Genomic DNA, 27,944 nt, shown 5'->3' on the forward strand with positions numbered 1-27,944 from the left:
TGGGAGGACCATAGGGCGGCGCACAATTGGCCCAGTGTCGTCCGGGTTTGGCCGTCATTGTAAATAAGAATTTGTTCTAAACTGACTTGCCTAGTTAAATACAGGTTACACACATTAATACAGAGAGAGAGAGAACAGGCACGCATGCACACACACTCTCCGCTTCAACACACACACACCCTTCTTACACATGCACAAGTTATTTTCTCAACCCCTTCCTTATATATATATATATATATATATATATATGTCATTGCTCTCAACACACACATATATCCAGAGAAGTATCCCTTAAACAATACAGTACTTGTAACCATGCCTACCAAAATACCCCATAAATCAAGTTTGCTGAAATAGCTCTATCAACAAACGAACCAATATGGCATTTAGACCTATCTGTAAACTACATATTTTTCCAGTTAGGATCTGTGGCAAAAAAAAAGTAGCCTACATGACTATTGCGTATTTGATTAACTAACTAACTTAATCAAGTCAGATTCAACAAAAATGAGTTTCTTATTAAAATTAGTGAAGACACAAACACGTGAACGCGCACTAGAATCGCGCGTTGAAATATTTGCTCCCGTGTGCTCGTTCAGGTTGTTAGACCAGAGACCAGTCAGCGACTCTTCAGCTCCAACTAGCAGGACCACCTCTCGTCAGTGTCTCTGACAACGCTATAGATAAATATGTCCAAGTTGGAGCAAATCCTTCTTCTCGATCCCCCCTGTGACCTCAGATTTAAAGGTAAGTGCATTTTTACCTTCATATATATATGTGTGTTTGTTTGTTTTAAATCTCCGAGACAAGCCTGTATTTCTCGGATGATTTCACACTTCCCTTCGGTTCGTAGTTAACGCGTTAGGCTGCCCGCCGCCGCCATTTTGTTCGGGGAACGGAGACAGGCCGCTGTGTGAATCACGGTAATGTCAGTGACGCGGTCGACGTGCGTGGGTCTTGTCTTGTCATAAACTGTACCGAATCGGTTTTTTATATATACCTCTGACTACATGCTATCTTTCCCCTTTCTTGTGATAGACTGTCCAGATAACCTATCCGTCCCAGGTGTTCCTTAACTAACTAGTGCAAAAGTTTACAACTTGCTAAACCAATAAACTAACATACAAGGAGGACCATGTAGTTAACCAACTAACTATAGGTGTCCTGCTTGTGAAGTAGTCATTGGTGGTTATACTAACTAACTAGGTATGTATAACTCACGTATTTTGGTTGGTGAATGGTTGCAACGTTTGAGTTAGGTAGCAAATGTTAACGTCAACCGTTCTAACTAGTTTTCCGTGTATTGCACTTTTAAAAAACAAGTCGGAATACAAATGTTTTCTCGGCACCCAGCTGTTCAGTCGGAGCTTTCTGTGCCGACGGACCGGTTCGTTCAGAGGACGGGGTTTAACGGGCGCTTGGCATCCAATTTGTTGCATTACCGCCACCTACTAGACTGATGTGTAACTCCTTTTTATACTTTGCTTGAAAAACTAAAATGTACTAAATAAATACCCTACCATCTAACACTACACTCGGTAATTTTCAAATGATATGAAATAAAATTTAACACCACGCTACTCCACTAATTACATGCATTTATTCCTACCTTCCTTCAACACTGCAACTCTTCTGATGTCACGTTTCACACCTAAATACCTCTCGGCAGCTGCCTCCACCAACTCTATTTTCTGCGACTTCTGTTCCATCCCTGCTGGACAGTTGATAACCGTTGCTATAAATGCTAAAAATCCCAATCTTACTGAAACGCTTAACCCAGTACAGAGGGACAGGACACAAAAGTTCTCTACTACTCTCACCACTCCTCCCCCTTGACCCATCTTCCTCTACTTTCTTCACTGCCTCAGCATATGACAACTTCTGCTCCACTCTAACCCTGGAAACCTCAACCTGCCTCTCTCACAGGGACATTTCTGATCCCCAGCCCCACGGGCACCCCCCTACAAATTAACATTCTACTACTTTTCCCAATGCGACGCATTCCTTTGTCTCATGCCCTTCTGCACATTTCTCACACCTTGGACCCTCCCACCTGCACACCTCGGACCCTCCCACCTGCACACCTCGAACCCTCCCACCTGCACACCTCGGACCCTCCCACCTGCACACCTCGGACCCTCCCACCTGCACACCTCGGACCCTCCCACCTGCACACCTCGGACCCTCCCACCTGCACACCTCGGACCCTCCCACCTGCACACTCGGACCCTCCCACCTGCCACGGACCTCCCACCTGCACACCTCGGACCCTCCCACCTGCACACCTCGGACCCTCCCACCTGCACACCTCGGACCCTCCCACCTGCACACCTCGGACCCTCCCACCTGCACACCTCGGACCCTCCCACCTGCCCTCCCACCTGCACACCTCGGACCCTCCCACCTGCACACCTCGGACCCTCCCACCTGCACACCTCGGACCCTCCCACCTGCACACCTCGGACCCTCCCACCTGCACACCTCGGACCCTCCCACCTGCACACCTCGGACCCTCCCACCTGCACACCTCGGACCCTCCCACCTGCACACCTCGCCCTCCCACCTGCACACCTCGGACCCTCCCACCTGCACACCTCGACCCTCCCACCTGCACACCTCGGACCCTCCCACCTGCACACCTCGGACCCTCCCACCTGCACACCTCGGACCCTCCCACCTGCACACCTCGGACCCTCCCACCTGCACACCTCGGACCCTCCCACCTGCACACCTCGGACCCTCCCACCTCCCACCCTCCCACCTGCACACCTCGGACCCTCCCACCTGCACACCTCGGACCCTCCCACCTGCACACCTCGGACCCTCCCACCTGCACACCTCGGACCCTCCCCTGCACCTGCCCTCCCACACCTCGGACCCTCCCACCTGCACACCCTCCCACCTGCACACCTCGACCCTCCCACCTGCACACCTCGGACCCTCCCACCTGCACACCTCGGACCCTCCCACCTGCACACCTCGGACCCTCCCACCTGCACACCTCGAACCCTCCCACCTGCACACCTCGGACCCTCCCACCTGCACCTGGACCCTCCCACCTGCACACCTCGGACCCTCCCACCTGCACACCTCGGACCCTCCCACCTGCACCTCCCACCTGCACACCTCGGACCCTCCCACCTGCACACCTCGGACCCTCCCACCTGCACACCTCGGACCCTCCCACCTGCACACCTCGGACCCTCCCACCTGCACACCTCGGACCCTCCCACCTGCACACCTCGGACCCTCCCACCTGCACACCTCGGACCCTCCCACCTGCACACCTCGGACCCTCCCACCTGCACACCTCGAACCCTCCCATCTGCCCTCCCATCTGCACACTGCCTCATGCCCATAAGCTTGACACCTGTAACAACGTACTGTATTTGGCGTACAGGATAACTTCTATATCCTAACATCACTTTGTCAGGCAAAAACTCAACTTCAAAGCTCAAAAGAGAAGACAATGACTCTTCTGTTCCCGCTCTCTCGCCACCCTGTCTGCGTCTCATCAAACGACTAGCATCACATACACCGGGTGTCTTTCCCCTCAGTTGGTCAGCGTTTATATCTACTGCTACCCCAGTTATCACTCCTTTCATTGGTGCCCTTTTCTTGAGAGTGAAACAATTCACTTTTCTTGCCTCCCATTTTTGTTTTATTCTGAGCGCCTTCTCCCTCAAACCAACAGAAACAAACAATTATCACTAGACCATTTCTACCCTCACAAACTTTCCCCCTGGCTACCCTCAGCCTGAATCCACAAATGGATCAGCTTAAAGGCAAGAGTCCATTTTTTTTTTCTCCATAAACTTCACTCCTACTGTCAGACTCTTTTTTCCTGACCCTCTGTGCATACCTTGGTCTCCGATAACTTCACCACATCTACCACCTCTGATACTTCGCCCTCGTAAAATTCAACTTCTCCTCCTGTGTTCGGGTGTTGTCACTGGCTTAGTCAGTTGTCTTATGTACACACCAGTTCTAGCTGGTTTATCGTTACCTAAAACGTACCAGTTTTTAAATTGTCCACAATGCTGGTGATGTTGACAGTCAGTGTGTCTTATATCGTTTTGGGTTGCCAGATTACAGAAGTCCGTCCACAGTCAAGTACTGACATTTTTTTTTCGATGTGACTTGAAAGAGTCCTAAAAATACATTAATTGACTTTGACAATTGAAATCAACCTTCAGCTGTTGAAAGACAAACAAACAAACCGTTTTGTTGGTGAGCAGCTTCCATGACTGTCGGGAGGTCGACTGATTTAATTGGCCGATTTTAATTAGGGCCGATTTCAAGTTTTCATAACACTCTGTAGTCGGCCATTTTGGATGCCTGATTATGGCCTTTTTAATTTATCATCGAATCACAGCCTACTTTGCCAAACGGGAGGTGATTTCACAAGCGCATTTGCGAGAGAAAAAAGCACAATCGTTGCACAAATGTACCTAACCATAAACATCAATGACTTTCTTAAAATCAATACACAGGAGTATATATTTTTTAAACCTGCATATTTAGTTAAAATAAATTTCATGTCAGCAGGGAATATTAACTAGGGAAATTGTGTCACTTCTCTTGCGTTCAGTGCAAGCAGAGTCAAGGGTATATGCAGCAATTTGGGCCGCCTGCCTCGTTGGGAACTGTGACCATAATTAATTTGCCTGAATTTTACATAATTATGACATATGGTTGTGCAATGTAACAACAACATTTAGACTTAGGGATGCCACCCGTTATATAAAATACAGAACGGGTCCATATTTCACTGAAAGAATAAACGGTTTGTTTTCGAAAAGGATAGTTTCCGGATTCGACCATATTAATGACCTAAGGCTCGTATTTCTGTGTGTTATTATGTTATAACCAGGTCTATGATTTGATAGAGCAGTCTGACTGAGCGGTGGTAGGCAGCAGCAGGCTCGTAAGCATTAATTCAAACAGCAGTTTCGTGCGTTTTGCCAGCAGCTCTTCGCAATGCTTACTTCACAGCTTCGTTTATGACTTCAAGCCTATCAACTCCTGAGATTAGGCTGGCAATACTAAAGTACCTATTAGACCATCCAATAGGTCAAAGGTTAATGAAATACAAATGGTGTAGAGAGAAATTGTCCTATAACTACAACCTAAAACCTCTTAACTGGGAATATTGAACCACCAGCTTTCATATGTTCTGAGCAAGGAACTTTTATGTGGCACATATTGCACTTTTACTTTCTTCTCCAACACTGTTTTTGCATTATTTAAACCAAATTGAGCATATTTCATTATTTATTTGAGACGAAATAAATGTTATTTATGTATTATATTAAATTAAAATACGTGTTCATTGTTCATTCAGTATTGTTTTAATTGTCATTATTACAAATATATATATAAAAAATAGTCAGATTAATCGGTATCGGCTTTGAAAAATCCCAATCGGTTGTCCTCTACTGTCAATGGTAGAGGAAGTATTAAAATAGTCACATCAACTCATTAATACCAACCCTCAGTCTATCTTATAATAGTGATGACTGATCGATGAGACAAGCATACTTGACTGGTGTGGTTTGGACTGTCCATGACCTTGCTCTGGTCTTGGGTGTTACTGATGACCTGGACCAGAGCCAGCACTGCCCTCTGATAGCTCTGGTCCTGGGAGTTACTAATGACCTGGACCAGAGCCGGCCGTGCCCTCTGATAGGTCTTCTGATCAATCAGCCCAACTTCTCATCATCAGTCACAAGATTTATGTTTACCCCTTCAACAAATTAAACCCGAGGCTCACTAACTGCTTTCTAAATGACAACGGTAGGCGAGCACGCAACAATTTTTTTAGGATAAACAAATTGCATGTCACGTAATTGGCCAGCTCTCTCCCTTCCCTGGCTCAATGAGAAGGTAAATAGGCCATGTCGGGGGTCACCCATGTCGGGGGTCACCCATGTCGGGGGAGATAACACACATCTTCTCTTTAACCTCTACACCAGATGACAAACATAATGTAAATATATGGTGTGTAGGTCGGTAGGGCGTAAGTAGCAAGACAGCTCCCACCAATACCGTGCCACTTGTGTGTTGAACGCAAACTAGTATTATAATGACTTTATATTTTTAAGCTCTCGTGACAAGTATGTGAAACTGAAAAGGTTAGTAGCTCAGTATATTCTCTCTAGGGGGATGGATGGCCTTGTGCAGTCTAGATCCTGTCTAGGAGGATGGATGGTGCAGTCTAGATCCTGTGCCTGTCTAAACTAGTATTATAAGACTTTATATTTTTAAGTGACTTTATATTTTTAAGATCTCTAGGAGGATGGATGGCCCTGTGACTAAGTATGGATGAAATCTGAAATGGATGGTTAGTAGCCTCAGTATATTCCTCTAGGATGGATGGCCCTGTGCAGTCTAGATCCTGTCTAGGATGGATGGCCCTGTGCAGTCTAGATCCTGTCTAGGATGGATGGCCCTGTGCAGTCTAGATCCTGTCTAGGAGGATGGATGGCCCTGTGCAGTCTAGATCCTGTCTAGGATGGATGGCCCTGTGCAGTCTAGATCCTGTCCCCTGTGCAGTCTAGATCCTGTCTAGGAGGATGGATGGCCCTGTGCAGTCTAGATCCTGTCTAGGATGGATGGCCCTGTGCAGTCTAGATCCTGTCTAGGAGGATGGATGGCCCTGTGCAGTCTAGATCCTGTCTAGGAGGATGGATGGCCCTGTGCAGTCTAGATCCTGTCTAGGATGGATGGCCCTGTGCAGTCTAGATCCTGTCTAGGAGGATGGATGGCCCTGTGCAGTCTAGATCCTGTCTAGGAGGATGGATGGCCCTGTGCAGTCTAGATCCTGTCTAGGATGGATGGCCCTGTGCAGTCTAGATCCTGTCTAGGAGGATGGATGGCCCTGTGCAGTCTAGATCCTGTTTAGGATGGATGGCCCTGTGCAGTCTAGATCCTGTCTAGGAGGATGGATGGATGGGATGGCCCTGTGCATGATCCTGTCCCTGTGCAGTCTAGATCCTGTCTAGGAGGATGGATGGCCCTGTGCTCTAGATCCTGTCTAGGATGGATGGCCCTGTGCAGTCTAGATCCTGTCTAGGAGGATGGATGGATGGATGGATGGCCCTGTGCAGTCTAGATCCTGTCTAGGAGGATGGATGGCCCTGTGCAGTCTAGATCCTGTCTAGGAGGATGGATGGCCCTGTGCAGTCTAGATCCTGTCTAGGAGGATGGATGGCCCTGTGCAGTCTAGATCCTGTCTAGGAGGATGGATGGCCCTGTGCAGTCCTAGATCCTGTCTAGGATGGATGGATGGCCCTGTGCAGCAGATCCTGTCTAGGATCCCTGTCTAGATCCTGTCTAGGAGGATGGATGGCCCTGTGCAGTCTAGATCCTGTCTAGGAGGATGGATGGCCCTGTGCAGTCTAGATCCTGTCTCTAGGAGGATGGATGGCCCTGTGCAGTCTAGATCCTGTCTAGGAGGATGGATGGCCCTGATCCTGTCAGTCTAGATCCTGTCTAGGAGGATGGATGGCCCTCTAGATCCTGTCTAGGAGGATGGATGGCAGTCTAGATCCTGTCTAGGAGGATGGATGGCCCTGTGCAGTCTAGATCCTGTCTAGGAGGATGGATGGCCCTGTGCAGTCTAGATCCTGTCTAGGAGGATGGATGGCCCTGTGCAGTCTAGATCCTGTCTAGGAGGATGGATGGCCCTGTGCAGTCTAGATCCTGTCTAGGAGGATGGATGGCCCTGTGCAGTCTAGATCCTGTCTAGGATGGATGGCCCTGTGCAGTCTAGATCCTGTCACAAAATAACTATGTTGGAGTTGACATCTGTCTCAAACAGTTCTTTCTGAATTGAACTTGAACACAGGCTCGAGGTTGTGCAATAACACACTGTGTTCTGGAGGAGATAAGGATGTTAATTGGTTCGCCACCGAAATACATTTTGACCGGTCATGCTTATCGGTTTATAGATTAATTTGAATAATTGTGTGGAATTTTAAATTGCCGCGTTGTGTGTTTTCGTTAGTCCTCGTTAGTCCTCATGTTGCATTTTATTTATCACCTGTCAGACAGGATACAGAGACTAGTTTGAGGAGAGGAATATCACCTGTCAGACAGGATACAGAGACTAGTTAGAGGAGAAGAATACCACCTGTCAGACAGGATACAGAGAAGCTCCTCAGTCTGTAGTCTACTGGAGTGAAGCCTGTTTTAGAAGCCCCCCCTCGTCATGGTTCAACAAGTAACACTTTCTAAATGCAATCACTTGTTAAATTACGGGCTACGATTTAAAAGGGAACTTTTTGTTGTTTTGTTTTCCTTCTCAATCTCAAGTCGTAAAGCGTGCCTCCCATTTGCATGCGTAGGCAATAGCCTGGCTGCTGTTGACTATCATCAGTGGTTCCACCCACAACTTTGCAGTGGCAGCTTGAGGCAGTATATTTGTTTGCAACGTGAAGGTTTTACTACGAGGCTGGTCGTACCTTGCTTCAAAGTAGCCTTGTGAAAATCCATCCGAAGAAACGAGGAGGCAGTTATTATAGACTTCCTCGTGTTCCTTAAACAGCATTTCTCTGCTGTTCTGTTGGTTTTCATGTCAACTTTATTTCGTTGTCCAGAATACAAAGGCACAATCCCGGTCACGTCGTCAACCCGTCCCGGTCACGTCGTCAACCTGTCATTGTAGTTGCTATTTGATTCCCCCTCTTTCTACATTTCTAATGGAGATTTTTATCTGTCAGATAAAGTTTAATTAGCTGCTTCACCGGCTCCGATGCCTGTTGCAAACTACAACAGACTAAAGGGAAGCCCAGCCGCTAAATTACTTCTACTTGCACTTCGAGGCAAGCACCACCAAAGCATTCATGAGACCACCGGGGGCCTCTCAGGGGTGCGTGCTTAGTCCTCTCCTGTGTACTCCCTGTTCACCCACGACTGCATGGCCAAGCATGACTCCAACACTATCGTTAAGTTTGCTGACGACACAACGGTGGTAGGCCTGATCACAGACAACAATGAGACAGCATATAGGGAGGAGGTCAGAGACCTGGCAGGGTGGTGCTAGGACAACAACGTCTCCCTCAACGTGATCAAGACAAAGGAGATGATGGTGTACTATAAGAAAAGGAGGGCCGAGCACGTCCCTATTCTCATCGACAGTGCTGTAGTGGAGCAGGTGGAGAGCTTCAAGTTCCTTGGTGTCCACATCACCAACAAACTAACATGGTCCGAGCACACGAAGACAGCCATGAAGAGGGCATGAGACTGAAAAGATTTGACATGGGTCCTCAGATCCTCACCATCGAGAGCATCCTGACCGGTTGCATCACCGCCTGGTATGATAACTGCTCGGCCTCCGATCTACAGAGGGTAGAGTGTACGGCCCAGTACATCACTGGGACCGAGATTCTTGCCATCCAGGAACAGGGAGCCATTTGATTTAACTGTTCAGCAGTCTTATGGCTTGGGGGTAAAAGCTGTTCAGGAGCGTTTTGGTCCCAGACTTGGCGTTCTGTTACCGCTTGCAATGCTGTAGCAGAGAGAGAGTCTATGACTTGGGTGGGTGACACCACCTGGAATGTGGTTCACGGATGGCAGGGAGCTCTGCCCCAGTGACAGGCCTCAAATGGCCGTCATTTAAAAAAAAAAAGTTTATTCATCTAACCTTTGTTTAACTAGGCAAGTCATTTAAGAACAAATTATTATTTACAATGACAGCCTACAAGGGGAACAGTGGGTTAACTGCCTTGTTCAGGGGTTGAACGACAGATTTTTACCTTGTCAGCTCGGGGGATTTGATCTAGCAACCTTTCGTCACTGGCCCAATGCTCAACCACTAGGCTACCTGCCGCCCCTCCGCTCTAACCGCTAGGCTACCTGCCGCCCCTCCACTCTAACCACTAGTGTCGGGGCTGTGTATGGCGTGGTGTTGGGGCTGTGTATGGCGTGGTGTCGGGGCTGTGTATGGCGTGGTGTGTCGGGGCTGTGTATGGCGTGGTGTGTCGGGGCTGTGTATGGCGACGGTCCTAAAAATAAGTCCATCTAGGCCTAAATGCCATATGTTAACTAGATCTAGTACATATTTAGGTTAGGCCTCATTCTGTCAATTCACTGTTCAACTATAAGCCTGTATGAAATGGGGAACAGGAAAGACTGCTACTACCTGACGGACAGACTGTGTTGTAACGGACAGACTGTGTTGTGACGGACAGGCCGCGTTGTGGCGGACAGGCCGCGTTGTGACGGACAGACTGTGTTGTAACGGACAGACTGTGTTGTGACGGACAGGCCGCGTTGTGGCGGACAGGCCGCGTTGTGGCGGACAGGCCGCGTTGTGGCGGACAGGCCGCGTTGTGGCGGACAGGCCGCGTTGTGGCGGACAGGCCGCGTTGTGGCGGACAGGCCGCGTTGTGGCGGACAGGCCGCGTTGTCATGGTGACAGTGGGTTTTCAGGTTAGGAATTCCATTCCACAACGTTCTTCACACCCATCTACGCTCTGGCATCTCGTAACGGTCAGAACGTTAATCGATATTCTACATTTAGTCGACCCACATGAATCATTTTATCAATGTTGCCAAGCCATGTGGATTTAGGGTGTGGTTCAAATGAGGCTGTATAGGGAATACGATGCACTTCGAGGCTCAGATAGAAGCTAAGTCGTTGTGCTGTCACTCATCTCTGTGCTATAGGTGTGAACTGAACTGTGATATTAGGCAGAGACCAACTAGTGGAAACTCTCTGGGTCGGTTTCCCTGACTCAGAATAATCTGAGCACTAAATAGTACTTTCAATAGTTTTTTTCCCTCCCCATTAGTCCTGAGCCTAATCTGTGTCTGGGAAGTCGGCCTTCCTGACAGAGGAACAGATTGCTGAGGGAGAAGTTCAAATGTAGATAAATAAATGTTTTGAGGATGTTTAGTTCCCTTTACCCATGCTGTTGTTAAAACACACATGGTTCTGTGACGGTCCTGTCCTTAACGGTCCTGGGCTAACCCAATGCCCACGGTCCCGTCGTGGGCTAACCCAGCTCTGCCAGGCCTAATCTCACATCGCTGTGGTGATCAGTGTATTGAGTAGGTCATAGTAATCTAGAAAACCGTTGGTTATGGATTCATGTTAGAGGTTTGATGAATGATCATTGATCCTGAAGCAAAAAAAAATCTTATTTGCATTTCCTCAGCTTGTCTCTAAGCGAGAGGATGTGGTCATAGACTGAATTGGGTTTTAGCTGTGTTGTCCATCAGTATTAAACTAAACCCAAGCTTTCTGTGGGGAGACTAACCAAATCCCCCATGTCCCTCAGATCAGGAAACTCTTCCTGATTTTTGATGCAATCGTTTCCTCCCTAGGTATGGATGATATGGACTCGAGCGTAGAACCATGGTAGGTTACTTGACTTGAGTCACAATGTTGTTTGGTGCAACGACAGACATTAGACCCTGTCTTTCAGTGTATCATGTTGATCTGAAACCGTGTTGTGGTCAAGCCAGGTCACAGCAAAACATGCCCTAATAAACCCATCAGCCGGGGGAAATGGATAAACAACAACCTCCATTTATCTCTCTGCGGGGCAACTAATCACTAATTCATCTGAGTTTGGTATAATTTGACTTGGCCTCTAGCTGTGTTGACAACATGATGGGAAAATCTGCACCGTGTTGGGACCATGCTGTGGTTAAATCTGGGCAGTGTTGGGACCATGCTGACTGGTTAAATCTGGGCAGTGTTGGGACCATGCTGACTGGTTAAATCTGGGACCATTAAATTTGCAGTGTTGGGACCATGCTGACTGGTTAAATTTGGGCAGTGTTGGGACCATGCTGACTGGTTAAATTTGGGCAGTGTTGGGACCATGCTGACTGGTTAATGCTGACTGGTTAAATCTGGGCAGTGTTGGGACCATGCTGACTGGTTAAATCTGGGCAGTGTTGGGACCATGCTGACTGGTTAAATCTGGGCAGTGTTAGGACCATGCTGACTGGTTAAATCTGCACCATGTTGGGACCGACCGTGGACCGTGCTGACTGGTTAAATCTGGACCGTGCTGACTGGTTAAATCTGGACCGTGCTGACTGCTGACTGGGTTAAATCTGGACCGTGCTGGTTAAATCTGGTGTTGGGACCAACTGGTTAAATCTGACTGGTTAAATCTGGACCGTGTGGGACCGTGCTGACTGGTTAAATCTGGACCGTGCTGACTGGGACCGTGCTGACTGGTTAAATCTGGACCGTGCTGACTGGTTAAATCTGGACCGTGACTGGTTAAATCTGGTGGACCGTGTTGGGACCGTGCTGACTGGTTAAATCTGGACCGTGTTGGGACCGTGCTGACTGGTTAAATCTGGACCGTGTTGGGACCGTGCTGACTGGTTAAATCTGGACCGTGTTGGGACCGTGCTGACTGGTTAAATCTGGACCGTGTTGGGACCGTGCTGACTGGTTAAATCTGGACCGTGTTGGGACCGTGCTGGTTAAATCTGGACTGGACCGTGTTGGGACCGTGTTGGGACCGTGCTGACTGGTTAAATCTGGACCGTGTTTGGGACCGTGCTGACTGGTTAAATCTGGACTGTTAAATCTGGACCGTGTTGGGACCGTGCTGATTGACTGGTTAAATCTGGTTAAATCTGGACTGTTAAATCTGGACCGTGTTGGGACCGTGGTTAAATCTGACTGGTTAAATCTGGACCGTGTTGGGACCGTGCTGACTGGTTAAATCTGGACCGTGTTGGGACCGTGCTGACTGGTTAAATCTGGACCGTGTTGGGACCGTGCTGACTGGTTAAATCTGGACCGTGTTGGGACCGTGCTGACTGGTTAAATCTGGACCGTGTTGGGACCGTGCTGACTGGTTAAATCTGGACCGGACCGTGCTGACTGGTTAAATCTGGACCGTGTGTTGGGACCGTGCTGACTGACTAAAATCTGGACCGTGTTGGGACCGTGCTGACTGGTTAAATCTGGACCGTGACCGGACCGTGTGACTGGTTAAATCTTGACCGCGCTGACTGGTTAAATCTGGACCGTGTTGGGAACGTGCTGACTGGTTAAATCTGGACCGTGCTGATTGGTTAAATCTGGACCGCGCGGTCTGTTAATGTCCTTATAGGAAACAGCAGACCAGCTGTCACCAGATGGACAGAGAGCAGCACCGGAGTAATGATGGTAGCTAATGTCTCCCCATGAATTTTACTGGAGTCAATCAACCTGAGTCAACAAATCAGGTCACAAAGGCCGCATTTACACAGGCAACCCAATTGTTGGCAAAAGATCAGATCGATCAAAAGACAAATTAGTGTCAAAAGTTCAGAATTGGGTTGACTGTCAACGCAGCCATAGTCCTTCCATCTCCAATATGGAGAGCATGGGATCTCCTCTCCATATGATATTACCTGAGCTAAGGGAGCCTTTTAAATGGTTTAATCGATTAGGATTTGGCTTTATAGCCTCGGGAAGCGGTACGTAATGCAATGCCCTGTTTCCGGTCAGCTGCTGGTGTCGAATGACTCCGACCAGTCTGGATCCGAGGCATTGCATCCATTTACACCTTTTTAAAAGGGGCAATCTGCAGTTTTCCCCTCTCAACACCAACACATAGCCTATAAATACACACGCTTACCACTTTGTCCAGAGGGGACAGCGTGTAGGAGACCGTATACAACGGTTGTTACTATTAGTAGCCTGCAGTTGCTCAGACTGGAGAAATCGTCTTGTTCTCATCCTGTAAAGCATGTCTAATGTTTTGGTTTTAGGCTTCAGCAACATTTTGCTTGTCTGTTGGGAGTGTCTCATCACCAGGGTTGAGTAAGTTACTTTACTTTCTAACAGGGTTCCGAGTTACTTGTCCAAAAGTTTTATCAGCAACGTAACGTTTAGATTACCCCAAACTCAGTAATTTAATCTGATTACTTTCCCCTTAAGAGACATTAGAAGACAAAAAGGATCCTTCAAACACATGTGGAGTTAAATTAAATGTAATTTGAGAAAACTAAGGTGTCAATGTAAACTCAGGACCCTGTCTTTCAAAGATAATTCGTAGAAATCCGAGTAACTTCACAGATCGTAAAGGGTTTTACGTTTCCCATGCTTCACTGAATCGTAAACAATGAATGAACATGCACCTGTGGAATAGTCGTTAAGACACTAACAGCTTACAGACGGTAGGCAATTAAAGGTCCCAGTTATGAAAACTTAGGACACTAAAGGGGTCTTTCTGTGAACTCTGGAAAAACACCAAGAGAAAGATGCCCAGGTTCCCTGCTCATCTGTGTGAACGTGCCTTAGGCATGCTGCAAGGAGGCATGAGGACTGCAGATGTGCCCAGGTTCCCTGCTCATCTGTGTGAACGTGCCTTAGGCATGCTGCAAGGAGGCATGAGGACTGCAGATGTGCCCAGGTTCCCTGCTCATCTGTGTGAACGTGCCTTAGGCATGCTGCAAGGAGGCATGAGGACTGCAGATGTGGCCAGGGCAATAAATTACAATGTCCGTACTGTGAGATGCCTAAGACAGAGCAACAGGGAGACAGGACGGACAGCTGATTGTCCTCACAGTGGCAGACCACATGTAACAACACCTGCACAGGACCGGTACATCTGACCATCACACCTGCGGGACAGGTACAGGATGGCAACAACAACTGTCCGAGTTCGACCAGGAACGCACAATCCCTCCCTCCAGTGCTCAGACTGTCCGCAATAGGCTGAGAGAGGCTGGACTGAGGGCTTGTAGGCCTGTTGTAAGGCAGGTCCTCACCAGACATCACCGGCATCAATGTCGCCTATGGCCACAAACCCACCGTCGCTGGACCAGACAGGACTGACAAAAAGTGTTCTTCACGGACGAGTCGCAGTTTATCGTGGAAGGAATGAGCGTTACACAGAGAGGCCTGTACTCTGGAGCGGGATAAATTTGGTGGTGGAGGGTCCGTCATGGTCTGGGAGACTATGTCACAGCATCATCCGACCGAGCTTGTCATTGCAGGCAATCACAACACTGTGCGTTACAGGGAAGACATCCTCCTCCCTCATGTGGTACCCTACATAGTATCTGGTGTGGCCACCAGCAGCATTGACTGTTACTTATGATATTTTGTATATTTGAGCAAACATTCTTTCTATATTTAAGAAATTATATCATTATAGCACAATTTTAGTTTTTCAAAATTATCTCTAGTAGATTATGCCTTAACTGATTCCAGGTAGTGATTTACTCCCCAAACGGTGCAGCTCTGATGTGAAAGGACAGAGAAATTGTCGAATCTGTCAAAAAAAAAAATGTATTGTAAATTTTGGGGCGGCAGGGTAGCCTAGTGGTTAGAGCGTTGGGCTAGCAACTGAAAGGTTGCAAGTTCGAATCCCCAAGCTGTTGTTCTGACAAGGTACAAATCTGTCGTTCTCATTGAGGCCGTTAATAGCTGCACGAGTTGCGTGACATCGTCTTCTGACGGCTTCAAAGTAGTTTTCCTCTTTCCTGATGATATACACTGAACACAACACAAAGCCAATTGCACGCTCCCTCAACTTGAGACATTGGCATGCTGAACTGTTGCCAGAGACTTTAATGCTAATTTCTCTACCTAAGCCGCTTCCAATGTCATTTCACAGAATTTGGCACTAAGTCCAACTGGCCTTATAATCACAGACCACCTGTGTGGCGTCATGTGGGTGAGCGGCTTGCTGATGTCAACGTTGGGAACAGAGTGCCCCATTGTGGGGTTATGCTATGGTCAGGCATAAACTACGAACAACAAACACAGTTGCATTTTAAATCTATGGCACTTTGAATGCACGGAGATACCGTGATGAGATCCTGAGGCCCATTGTCGTGCCATTCATCCACCACCACCACCATTCATCCACCACCAGCATGATAATGCACGGCCCCATGTCACAAGGATCTGGACACAATTCCTGGAAGCTGAAGATGTCCCAGTTCTTCCATGGCCTGTATACTCACCAGACACGTCACCCATTGAGCATGTTTGGGATGCTCTGGATTGACGTGTACGACAGTGTGTTCCAGTTCCCGCCAATATCCAGCGACTTCACACAGCCATTGAAGAGGAGTGGGACAACATGCCACAGGCCACAATCAACAGCCTGATCAACTCTATGCGAAGGAGATGTGTCACGCTGCATGAGACAAATGGTCCCACCAGATACTGACTGGTTTTCTAATCCACGCCCCTACCTTTTATTTTCAAGGTATCTGTGACCAACAGACACATATCTGTATTCCCAGTCATGTGAAATCCATAGATTAGGACCTAATTAATTTATGTCAATTGACCGATTTCCTTATGTGAACCTTAACTCAGTAAAATTGTTGAAATGGTTGTTTGTGTTATCCAGATGTGTTCATCTCCCCTCAGTGTTGCACTGTAATCACATGATCTCTCTCTCCCCCCTTCTCTGCCCCCCTTCTCTGCCTCTCTCTCCCCCTTCTCTGCCTCTCTCTCCCCCTTCTCTGCCTCTCTCTCCCCCTTCTCTGCCTCTCTCTCCCCCTTCTCTGCCTCTCTCCCCCTTCTCTGCCTCTCTCCCCCTTCTCTGCCTCTCTCCCCCTTCTCTGCCTCTCTCCCCCTTCTCTGCCTCTCTCCCCCCCTTCTCTGCCTCTCTCCCCCCTTCTCTGCCTCTCTCTCTGCCTCTCTCTCTGCCTCTCTCTCTGCCTCTCTCTCTGCCTCTCTCTCTGCCTCTCTCTCTCTCTCTCTCTCTCTCTCTCTGCCTCTCTCTCTCTCTGCCTCTCTCTCCCCTTCTCTGCCTCTCTCTCCCCCTTCTCTGCCTCTCTCCCCCTTCTCTGCCTCTCTCCCCCTTCTCTGCCTCTCTCCCCCTTCTCTGCCTCTCTCTCCCCCCTTCTCTGCCTCTCTCTCTCTGCCTCTCTCTCTGCCTCTCCTCTCTCTCCCCTCTCTCTCTGCCTCTCTCTGCCTCTCTCTCTCTCTCTCTCTCTCTCTCTCTCTGCCTCTCTCTCTCTGCCTCTCTCTCCCCCTTCTCTGCCTCTCTCTCTCTCCCCCTTCTCTGCCTCTCCCCCCTTCTCTGCCTCTCCCCCTTCTCTGCCTCTCCCCTTCTCTCTCTCTCTCCCCCTTCTCTCTCTCTCCCCCTTCTCTCTCTCTCCCCCCCTTCTCTGCCTCTCCCCCTTCTCTCTCTCTCCCCCTTCTCTCTCTCTCCCCCTTCTCTGCCTCTCTCTCTCTCTCTCTCTCTGCCTCTCTCTCCCCCTTCTCTGCCTCTCTCTCTCTCTCTCTCTCCCCCCTTCTCTGCCTCTCTCTCTCTCTCTCTCTCTCTCTCTCTCTCCCCCTTCTCTGCCTCTCTCTCTCCCCCCTTCTCTGCCTCTCTCTCTCCCCCCTTCTCTGCCTCTCTCTCTCTCCCCCTTCTCTGCCTCTCTCTCTGCCTCTCTCTCTCTCCCCCCTTCTCTGCCTCTCTCTCTCTCCCCCCTTCTCTGCCTCTCTCTCTCTCCCCCTTCTCTGCCTCTCTCTCCCCCTCCCTTCTCTCTCTCTCCCCCTTCTCTGCCTCTCTCTCTCTCTCCCCCTTCCCTTCTGCTCTCTCTCTCTCTCCCCCTTCTCTGCCTCTCTCTCCCCTCCCTTCTCTCTCTCCCCCTTCTCTGCCCCCTCCCCCCCCCCTTCTCTGCCCCCCCCCCCCAGGTCCCTTCACTGATGTGGTCACCACCAACCTGAAGCTGAAAAACCCATCTGATAGAAGAGTATGTTTCAAAGTGAAGACCACAGCTCCCAAGAGATACTGTGTACGGCCCAACAGCGGCATCATCGATGTAGGTGCTACCGTCACCATCTCTGGTAAGTCCAATAACTAGGGGTGGGATCGGTTTTTAAAATTGGTAACCTTAATGTTTAGAAAAATCCCTGACGGGAGAAACTAATAATATATATAAAAAATCCCTCTACAAAATGTACATTTAAAATCCCAGCTGGCTTGCCTGCTCTTTTTCTTTGCTAATGATGTGTGTGTTCAGTCTTCGGTCTGTCGCGTGTAGAATGTTAAAGCTTATTCTAGCCTAGTGGTTAGAGGGGAGTGGCGGCAGGTAGCCTAGTGGTTAGAGGGGAGTGGCGGCAGGTAGCCTAGCGGTTAGAGGGGAGGTGCGGCAGGTAGCCTAGCGGTTAGAGGGGAGGTGCGGCAGGTAGCCTAGCGGTTAGAGGGGAGGGGCGGCAGGTAGCCTAGCGGTTAGAGGGGAGGGGCGGCAGGTAGCCTAGCGGTTAGAGGGGAGGGGCGGCAGGTAGCCTAGCGGTTAGGGGGAGGGGCGGCAGGTAGCCTAGCGGTTAGAGGGGAGGGGCGGCAGGTAGCCTAGCGGTTAGAGGGGAGGGGCGGCAGGTAGCCTAGCGGTTAGAGGGGAGGGGCGGCAGGTAGCCTAGCGGTTAGAGGGGAGGGGCGGCAGGTAGCCTAGCGGTTAGAGGGGAGGGGCGGCAGGTAGCCTAGCGGTTAGAGGGGAGGGGCGGCAGGTAGCCTAGCGGTTAGAGGGGAGGGGCGGCAGGTAGCCTAGCGGTTAGAGGGGAGGGGCGGCAGGTAGCCTAGCGGTTAGAGGGGAGGGGCGGCAGGTAGCCTAGCGGTTAGAGGGAGGGGCGGCAGGTAGCCTAGCGGTTAGAGGGGAGGGGCGGCAGGTAGCCTAGCGGTTAGAGGGGAGGGGCGGCAGGTAGCCTAGCGGTTAGAGGGGAGGGGCGGCAGGTAGCCTAGCGGTTAGAGGGAGGGGCGGCAGGTAGCCTAGCGGTTAGAGGGGAGGGGCGGCAGGTAGCCTAGCGGTTAGAGGGGAGGGGCGGCAGGTAGCCTAGCGGTTAGAGGGAGGGGCGGCAGGTAGCCTAGCGGTTAGAGGGAGGGGCGGCAGGTAGCCTAGCGGTTAGAGGGGAGGGGCGGCAGGTAGCCTAGCGGTTAGAGGGGAGGGGCGGCAGCTAGCCTAGCGGTTAGGGGGAGGGGCGGCAGGTAGCCTAGCGGTTAGGGGGGAGGGGCGGCAGGTAGCCTAGCGGTTAGGGGGAGGGGCGGCGCGGGTAGCCTAGCGGTTAGGGGGAGGGGCGGCGCGGGTAGCCTAGCGGTTAGGGGGAGGGGCGGCGGGGTAGCCTAGCGGTTAGGGGGAGGGGGTAACTTCAGATTCAAAAATACTTCCTATTTCCTCAGAGGATGATAAACAGGCACACTACTAGTGGATGCTGCCTTGGCAGGAACTAATGAACACTACTAGTGGATGCTGCCTTGCTGCTGCCTTGGCAGGAACTAATGGGGATCCATAATAAACCCCAGGATGAGAAGCTGCTGTCTTGGCAGGAACTAATGGGGATCCATAATAAACCCCAGGAAGAGTAGCTGCTGCCTTGGCAGGAACTAATGGGGATCCATAATAAATCCCAGGAAGAGTAGCTGCTGCCTTGGCAGGAACTAAATGGGGATCCATAATAAACCCCAGGAAGAGTAGCTGCTGCTTTGGCAGGAACTAAATGAGGATCCATATAAACCCCAGGAAGAGTAGCTGCTGCCTTGACAGGAACTAAATGGGGATCCATAATAAACCCCAGGAAGAGTAGCTGCTGTCTTGGCAGGAACTAATGGGGATCCATAATAAACCCCAGGAAGAGTAGCTGCTGTCTTGGCAGGAACTAATGGGGATCCATAATAAACCCCAGGAAGAGTAGCTGCTGCCTTGGCAGGAACTAAATGGGGATCCATAATAAACCCCAGGAAGAGTAGCTGCTGCCTTGACAGGAACTAATGGGGATCCATAATAAACCCCAGGAAGAGTAGCTGCTGCCTTGGCAGGAACTAAATGGGGATCCATAATAAACCCCAGGAAGAGTAGCTGCTGCCTTGACAGGAACTAATGGGGATCCATAATAAACCCCAGGAAGAGTAGCTGCTGCCTTGGCAGGAACTAATGGGGATCCATAATAAACCCCAGGAAGAGTAGCTGCTGCCTTGACAGGAACTAATGGGGATCCATAATAAACCCCAGGAAGAGTAGCTGCTGCCTTGGCAGGAACTAATGGGGATCCATAATAAACCCCAGGAAGAGTAGCTGCTGCCTTGGCAGGAACTAATGGGGATCCATAATAAACCCCAGGAAGAGTAGCTGCTGCCTTGGCAGGAACTAATGGGGATCCATAATAAACCCCAGGAAGAGTAGCTGCTGCCTTGGCAGGAACTAATGGGGATCCATAATAAACCCCAGGAAGAGTAGCTGCTGCCTTGGCAGGAACTAATGGGGATCCATAATAAACCCCAGGAAGAGTAGCTGCTGCCTTGACAGGAACTAATGGGGATCCATAATAAACCCCAGGAAGAGTAGCTGCTGCCTTGGCAGGAACTAATGGGGATCCATAATAAACCCCAGGAAGAGTAGCTGCTGCCTTGGCAGGAACTAATGGGGATCCATAATAAATCCCAGGAAGAGTAGCTGCTGCCTTGGCAGGAACTAATGGGGATCCATAATAAATACAAATTCTGATCGTAGGTTTTATCATTTTGTTTTATCATTTTGTTTTATCATTTTGTTTTATCGTTTTGTTATCATTTTTTTTACTTGTCCATTCGGACAACTTCAGTCTATAGCTTTTATTTAGATCCTTGTTACAGTAGTTGCAATAAAGTAAATTTAAGACTTATAGCATAAATCAAGAACTCTTTTGATTGTTTTTGCTGACACGTGTGTGTGACCGTTTGTTTTGAATCTATTACAGTCATGCTCCAGCCCTTCGACTACGACCCCAACGAGAAAAGTAAACACAAATTCATGGTCCAGAGTATCTTTGCGCCTCCTAATGTGGCTGAGATGGATGCAATGGTGAGTAATTCTACCTTACTGTCATCTACATCTGACCCTACGAGGCCTGGACTACTGCTGCTTTTCTGTATCCATCTGTATCCATCTATCCTTTTCTGTATCCTTGTCTGTATCCACCTGGTGTCCCAGGTGTAAATCTATCCCTGATTACAAGGGAAGAATAAATAAGGTGTTGGAACTGGCTTTGATGTCGCACCCCATCTGTATCATCTGTGACTTTACCCAGTCATGGTGGTTTCCCCCTCTCGTCCAGTAGAGGGCAGCAACAGAGTGATGGTGGTTTTCCCCCTCTCGTCCAGTAGAGGGCAGCAACAGAGTGATGGTTGTTTCCCCCTCTCGTCCAGTAGAGGGCAGCAACAGTCATGGTAGTTTCCCCCTCTCGTCCAGTAGAGGGCAGCAACAGAGTGATGGTGGTTTTCCCCCTCTCGTCCAGTAGAGGGCAGCAACAGAGTGATGGTAGTTTCCCCCTCTCGTCCAGTAGAGGGCAGCAACAGAGTGATGGTGATGGTAGTTTCCCCCTCTCGTCCAGTAGAGGGCAGCAACAGTCATGGTTGATGGTAGTTTCCCCTCTAGAGGGCGTCCAGTAGAGGGCAGCAACAGTGATGGTAGTTTCCCCTCTCGTCCAGTAGAGGGCAGTCCCCCCTCTCGTAGAGGGCAGCAACAGAGTGATGGTGGTTTTCCCCCTCTCGTCCAGTAGAGGGCAGCAACAGTCATGGTAGTTTCCCCCTCTCGTCCAGTAGAGGGCAGCAACAGAGTGATGGTAGTTTCCCCCTCTCGTCCAGTAGAGGGCAGCAACAGTCATGGTAGTTTCCAGTAGAGGGCAGCAACAGAGTGATGGTAGTTTCCCCCTCTCATGGTAGTTTCCCCCTCTCGTCCAGTAGAGGGCAGCAACAGTAGAGGGCAGCAACAGTCATGGTAGTTTCCCCCTCTCGTCCAGTAGAGGGCAGCAACAGAGTGATGGTAGTTTCCCCCTCTCGTCCAGTAGAGGGCAGCAACAGTCATGGTAGTTTCCCCCTCTCGTCCAGTAGAGGGCAGCAACAGAGTGATGGTAGTTTCCCCCTCTCGTCCAGTAGAGGGCAGCAACAGAGTGATGGTAGTTTTCCCCCCTGTCCAAGAGGGCCAACATTCTATGAATTTCCCCCTCTCTCATACTACAGTTAGCGCTAGGGGCAGCAACAGAGTGTGGTGATTTCCCCCTCTCAGAACATCACAGTGAGGGCAGCAACAAGTATGGTGGTTTTCCCCCTCTCGTCCAGGAAAGATGGTATTTCTACAGAGCAGCTAAGTGTTTGGCTAAGAGGGCAGCAATAGTTGAAGTAATGATGTGATAGTTCATTGCCAGATTTTTCCTCCACCCACCGTGGTATGTGTCTGTGTGTGTCCAGTAGAGGGCAGCAACAGGTGTGTTAGTGTATATGGGGCAGCAACAGCTGCTAGTAGTTTAGTCTGATGAATAACATGCTGATGTGTTCCCTCACTTCTCCTCCAGTGGAAAGATGTGAAACCTCATGACCTCATGGATTCCAAGCTGAGATGTCAAAACCAAGCATATGAATCTCTCTAATACTACAGACCTGCCTCACAGTGACTACAGGAAAGATATCTACAGAGCCTAAGTGTTTGGCTAAGAGCTGAATAGTTGAATAATGATGTGATAGTTCATTGCCAGATTTTTCCTCCACCCACCGTGGTATGTGTCTGTGTGTGAGAGAGCGATGGTGTGTTAGTGTATATGGAGTCCAGCTGCTAGTAGTTTAGTCTGATGAATAACATGCTGATGTGTTCCCTCACTTCTCCTCCAGTGGAAAGATGTGAAACCTCATGACCTCATGGATTCCAAGCTGAGATGTGTATTCGACCTGCCTTCTGAAAACAATGAGGTGGTAAGTTGAAGGAGCATCAGCAGGACTTATGTGGGGAGGGGCCTGTGGGGAGGGGCCTGTGGGGAGGGGCCTGTGGGGAGGGGCCTGCGGGGAGGGCTAGGGGGAGGGGCCCGTGGGGAGGGGCTAGGGGGAGGGGCCTGTGGGGAGGGGCCTGTGGGGAGGGGCCCGCGGGGAGGGGGGAACTAAAGTCAAAGGACAACAGGTTTGTGGGGGGGTGGGTGGTCTGGGTTCTTAGGTAGGTACTACTGCTGTACTGGAGTTTGTCCAATAGGAAAAGTACATTCTCCTTTTCTGTTTCCAAACATTTTGCTCCGTCATCCCCTTGGTCGGGACAGGAGAAAGGCTAGTGCAGCAGAGTGGACTGGACAACAAGCTGTCTCCCTGTGAACTCTCGTGTGTTTCCCCCATCCCTTGTCCTTCACTGTGACGTGTCGTTGACTGTTCACTGACTAAAACCACATCTAACCGTCCTATTGAAGGGACGTTCCCTCCCTGGTCCCTGTGAAGAGCGTCCTCTATCTGCCTCCAGCATGGACCAGACACACAAGCTGCATGCCAAATTACCCCATATTCCCAATATAGTGCATTACTTTTCATCAGGGCCCATAAGGCCTCCTCTGTCGTACGTACGGCCTCCTAATTAAACAGTACTTGTTTTCTTTCATAGAACAATTATTTGATTTGAGACCGGATGTGGTAAGCACTTTAGAGATTGTTTCATTGCAGGCGAATTCAAGTAAGCATCAGATAAAACACGTACTGTTTGAACCCCACACTCTCTGAGCATCAGATAAAACACGTACTGTTTGAACCCCACTCTCTCTGAGCATCAGATAAAACACGTACTGTTTGAACCCCACTCTCTCTGAGCATCAGATAAAACACGTACTGTTTGAACCCCACTCTCTCTGAGCATCAGATAAAACGCGTACTGTTTGAACCCCACTCTCTCTGAGCATCAGATAAAACGCGTACTGTTTGAACCCCACTCTCTCTGAGCATCAGATAAAATGCGTACTGTTTGAACCCCACTCTCTCTGAGCATCAGATAAAACGCGTACTGTTTGAACCCCACTATCTCTGAGCATCAGATAAAACGCGTACTGTTTGAACCCCACTCTAAGCATCAGATAAAACACGTACTGTTTGAACCCCACTCTAAGCATCAGATAAAACACATACTGTTTGAACCCCACTCTAAGCATCAGATAAAACACGTACTGTTTGAACCCCTCTCTCTAAGCATCAGATAAAACGCGTACTGTTTGAACCCCTCTCTAAGCATCAGATAAAACGCGTACTGTTTGAACCCTACTCTCGCTCTCTAAGCATCAGATAAAACGCGTACTGTTTGAACCCCACTCTAAGCATCAGATAAAACGCGTACTGTTTGAACCCCTCTCTCTCTCTAAGCATCAGATAAAACGCGTACTGTTTGAACCCCACTCTAAGCCTCAGATAAAACGCGTACTGTTTGAACCCTACTCTAAGCATCAGATAAAACACTTACTGTTTGAACCCTGGACAGTCTCCTAACCTCCAGCCCCTAACTGATCTGGGACCAGGCTTTGGACACACTGCTGCTGGGTTTCTGTTTAGTGGTTTTCCCTTAAATGTCTGCCAATGACACCCTATTCCCTATAAACAGTGCACTACTTGTGACTAGAGCCCTTTGAAGTCCTGGTCAGTAGTACTTAATATATAAGGGTGCCATTTGGGATGCTGCGGACTTAGTGGGTTCTCTCTCTCTCCGTTGTCCTTTTCTCCAGATTGACGTGGATTTGAGCAGCCACGCGACGCCTCCCGTGCAGAACTCGCCCAAGGCTGCTCCCGTGCTGACAGCGGCGAAGACCGCCAGCGTCTCGACGAACGCCTCTGAGATGAGGAAACTCACAGAGGAATGCAAGAGACTTCAGGCTGAGATGGACAAGCTGACCGCCGAAAACCGTCAACTCAAGGTTAGGTTCTCTCTGCCGTGGAGACGGCTAGAGGTTCGACGTGGTTTCATTGCACACAACAATACGATTATTAGTCAGGTTGGTATAAAAGAGTTCAATTAAAATCGTGCTTTGCAAGAAGAATCAATTCCCCAATAATCCAGTTGACATGGACACATCAGGCTACCTGATGGGACTTGAATAAATGCAGAAAATCAACGCTCTCCCACAGCGACCATGTTATTTCTGCGTACCCTATTTGATTCAGAGTTCGACATACTATTTCACGTCTCTGTGTATATAGTGTATTTCCCCCCCCCCCACTTTCTAATTTTCTAATCTTACTTTTGCATATTTTTTTAATACTGAATGTTATCAGATCTTCAACTAAAACCAAATACTAGATAAAGGGGAACCTGAGTGAACAAATAACACAAAACATCTATACTTATTTGATTTAATTAACAAAGTTAGGAAACACCCAATTCCCCAATTGTGTGAAAAAGTAAATGCCCCCTTACACTCAATAACTAACTGGTTGTGCCACCTTTTAACTGCACTGACTAAAACCAACCACTTCCTGGTACTGTATGACCACTTCCTGTAGTTGTTGGATCAGTCTCACATCGCTGTGGAGGAATTTTGACCCACTCTTCCCATGCAGAACTGCATTAAGTGAAGAACATATGTGGGTTGTTACGCGTGACCTGCTCGTTTCAAGGCCTTTACTTGGCTCATCGCGCTCTAGCGCCTCTTTGTGGTGCGCCTGGCGCCTGCAGGCTGACTCCGGTAGTCAGTTGACTGGGTATGGCTGGCTTCCAGTGTGAAGGGGAGTGGTTTGGTGGCTCATGTTTCGGAGGACGCGTGACTTGACCTTCGCTGTTAGCACCGAAGGGTTTAGTCAGATTATGAGAAGTGACAACTAAACAGGAGAACCAGCAGTTAAAAGGTTTTCTGTAGAGAACTATTTTCTTGTTTTTGTGCAGTTTGATATGTGTACCACTGTTTTCCACTCCCTCTCTCTCTCTCTCTCCTCTCTCTCTCTCTCTCTCTCTCTCTCTCTCTCTCTCTCTCTCTCTCCCCCTCTCTCCCCCCTCTCTCCTCTCTCTCTCCCCCTCTCTCCCTTCTTCACTCTCCTCTCTCTCCCCCCTCTCTCCCTTCTTCACTCTCCTCTCTCTCTCCCCCCTCTCTCCCTTCTTCACTTCCTCTCTCTCTCCCCTCTCCCCTCTCTCTCTCCCTCTCTCTCTCCCTTCTTCACTTCCTCTCTCTCTCCTCTCTCTGTCCCTTCTTCACTTCCTCTCTCTCTCCCCTCTCCTCTCTCTCTCTCCCTTCTTCACTTCCTCTCTATCCAAGGACGACGGTGTTAGAATGAGAAGGGCTGCCCAGCGTTCTGACCACATGACATCAAACCAGACGAGCTCCTCCTCCTCCATGATGCAACAGACGACCGCCGCCTCCCTCCCCTCTCTCCTCGTTGTCATAGCAGCCATCTTCATCGGATTCTTCATCGGGAAGTTCATCTTGTAAACTGTAGCTGGCTCTGAAATGACACCTTTATTTCCTATTTTGTGCACTATTTTGTTTTTGTTGAGCAGAACCGATAGTCCCATAGGGGCCTCTGGTTCAAAGTAGGGCACTACATAGGGAATAGGGTGCCATTTCGGCAGCGTGCCCCGGGAGACGCGAGACGCCTGCCGTATCTAATGACAACCCCTCGGCTCCTGAATCAAAAGGCCGAACGGGTGGAACTGACTAACCAGGACGGAAAGACTTTGTGTTGACTTTGTCATATCAGAAGTAGTGTCTGCAGTGGCCATGTTGTCTGTCTGCCCCCACTGCCTTTCTACAAGCCTTTACACATGGTTAGTGTACACACAGAGGAGAGAGAGAGAGGAAGGAAGATAACGAAAAAGAGGCTTCCGTTTAGTTTTTCTGCTTTTGTTTTTGGATGGATGGACAGACAGCCTAAGTGCAGGTATGAGATGTACGTACCGAATAGCACCTTATTCCCTGTATAGTACACTACTTCTAATGGTCCTGGTCAACAGTAGTGCACTACACAAGGAATAGGGGACACACAGGAAGTGGTACACTATCAATCAACACGGAGGACAGTTTATGACGTGCCTAGGCCCTGTTAGAGTACTTTAACGCACCGTTCCTACCTTATGAGGTAAGCATAGCTCCATAAGTGGTTAGATAGGTGAAAAGCCCCCCCTATTACTTTAACCAATTCAGATCTGTGATTCCTTCAAGGAAGATGGGTAGGAAGGAATTTATGCATGATGGGTAGGAAGGAACTATGCATGATGGGTAAGGAAATTTATGCATGATGGGTAGGAAGGAACTATGCATGATGGGTAGGAAGGAACTATGCATGATGGGTAGGAAGGAACTATGCATGATGGGTAGGAAGGAACTTATGCATGATGGGTAGGAAGGAACTTATGCATGATGGGTAGGAAGGAACTTATGCATGATGGGTAGGAAGGAACTTATGCATGATGGGTAGGAAGGAACTTATGCATGATGGGTAGGAAGGAACTTATGCATGATGGGTAGGAAAGGGAACTATGCATTTCTTAAGTATTGGAACACGGTCCTAGTCACCATGGGGGCATGAAGCAGTTGAATAAACCAATCGTCTTCTCTCGCTCTCTCCCTCTTTTTTTTTATTATAAAAAATAGAACTTGAATGAAATGTTAAGTGAAAAATGTTATTTTAATCCTTTTTTTAATCTAAAAAGGAGAGAACTACTTCTTCCGTTGTCCAACACCGACCACCTCGCTACTTATTGCAGGATAGCCTCTGATTTAGTCCATACCAAATGGTACTCCTATTCCCTGTATCATGTCCCGCTTTCCACCAGGGCCCGTAGGGCGATCTGGTATAAAGTAGTGCACTACATGGATGTATTGACGGACAGATAGATGGGGTGCCATTTGGGACGGAGACGTCGACTACTTGATTTGTTCAGTTTAGTCATTTCTACTTTTTCTCTGGGAAATGTTTCTAGTCCATTTGGGACATAGATTCTTCCCTACTTCCTGTCCACTCCTATGCCTACTTTCTGTCCACTTCTATCCCTACTTTCTGTCCACTTCTATCCCTACTTCCTGTCCACTCCTATCCCTACTTCCTGTCCACTCCTATCCCTACTTCCTGTCCAATCCTATCCCTGACGATACGAATGCAGACTTTATTATTATTATTATAGTTTTTCTCTCATCATATTACACCCCTCCTTACCTTCTGAGGCAAATGTTCTTAACCCCGTCCCTCCCATGGTATTAAGCATTGAAGAAATAAAACTGAAAACAATGTTGGTTTTGATGGCCATCTTCTTGCGGAGTCTCTTCAAATGTACAAGTC

General features: G+C 49.0%; 2 protein-coding genes across 2 annotated transcripts in view; both read left to right on the forward strand.

Annotated features, from left to right (window-relative positions):
* LOC135509028 (ras-related protein Rab-31-like) overlaps positions 1-27,944 on the forward strand; it is a 235,218-nt gene that overhangs the window by 20,482 nt on the left and 186,792 nt on the right. The window lies entirely within an intron of this gene.
* Positions 594-27,895, forward strand: LOC135509010 (vesicle-associated membrane protein-associated protein A-like). Its single transcript, XM_064929297.1, has 6 exons — positions 594-747; positions 17,615-17,767; positions 20,648-20,751; positions 22,554-22,634; positions 24,404-24,592; positions 25,925-27,895. Exons 1-6 carry the CDS (start codon positions 690-692, stop codon positions 26,096-26,098), a joined length of 759 nt encoding a protein of 252 aa, XP_064785369.1. The 5' UTR covers positions 594-689; the 3' UTR covers positions 26,099-27,895.

The sequence above is a fragment of the Oncorhynchus masou genome, chromosome 3 (genome assembly GCF_036934945.1).
Source record: "Oncorhynchus masou masou isolate Uvic2021 chromosome 3, UVic_Omas_1.1, whole genome shotgun sequence".
Lineage (NCBI taxonomy): Eukaryota > Metazoa > Chordata > Actinopteri > Salmoniformes > Salmonidae > Oncorhynchus > Oncorhynchus masou.

Coding starts and splice junctions, on each gene's coding strand:
- LOC135509010 (XM_064929297.1), top strand. CDS start 690: ATGTCCAAGTTGGAGCAAATCCTTCTTCTCGATCCCCCCTGTGACCTC. Junction 20,752..22,553: donor TGGCTGAGATGGATGCAATG/GTGAGTAATTCT, acceptor CTTCTCCTCCAG/TGGAAAGATGTGAAACCTCA. Junction 24,593..25,924: donor CCGAAAACCGTCAACTCAAG/GTTAGGTTCTCT, acceptor TCTCTATCCAAG/GACGACGGTGTTAGAATGAG.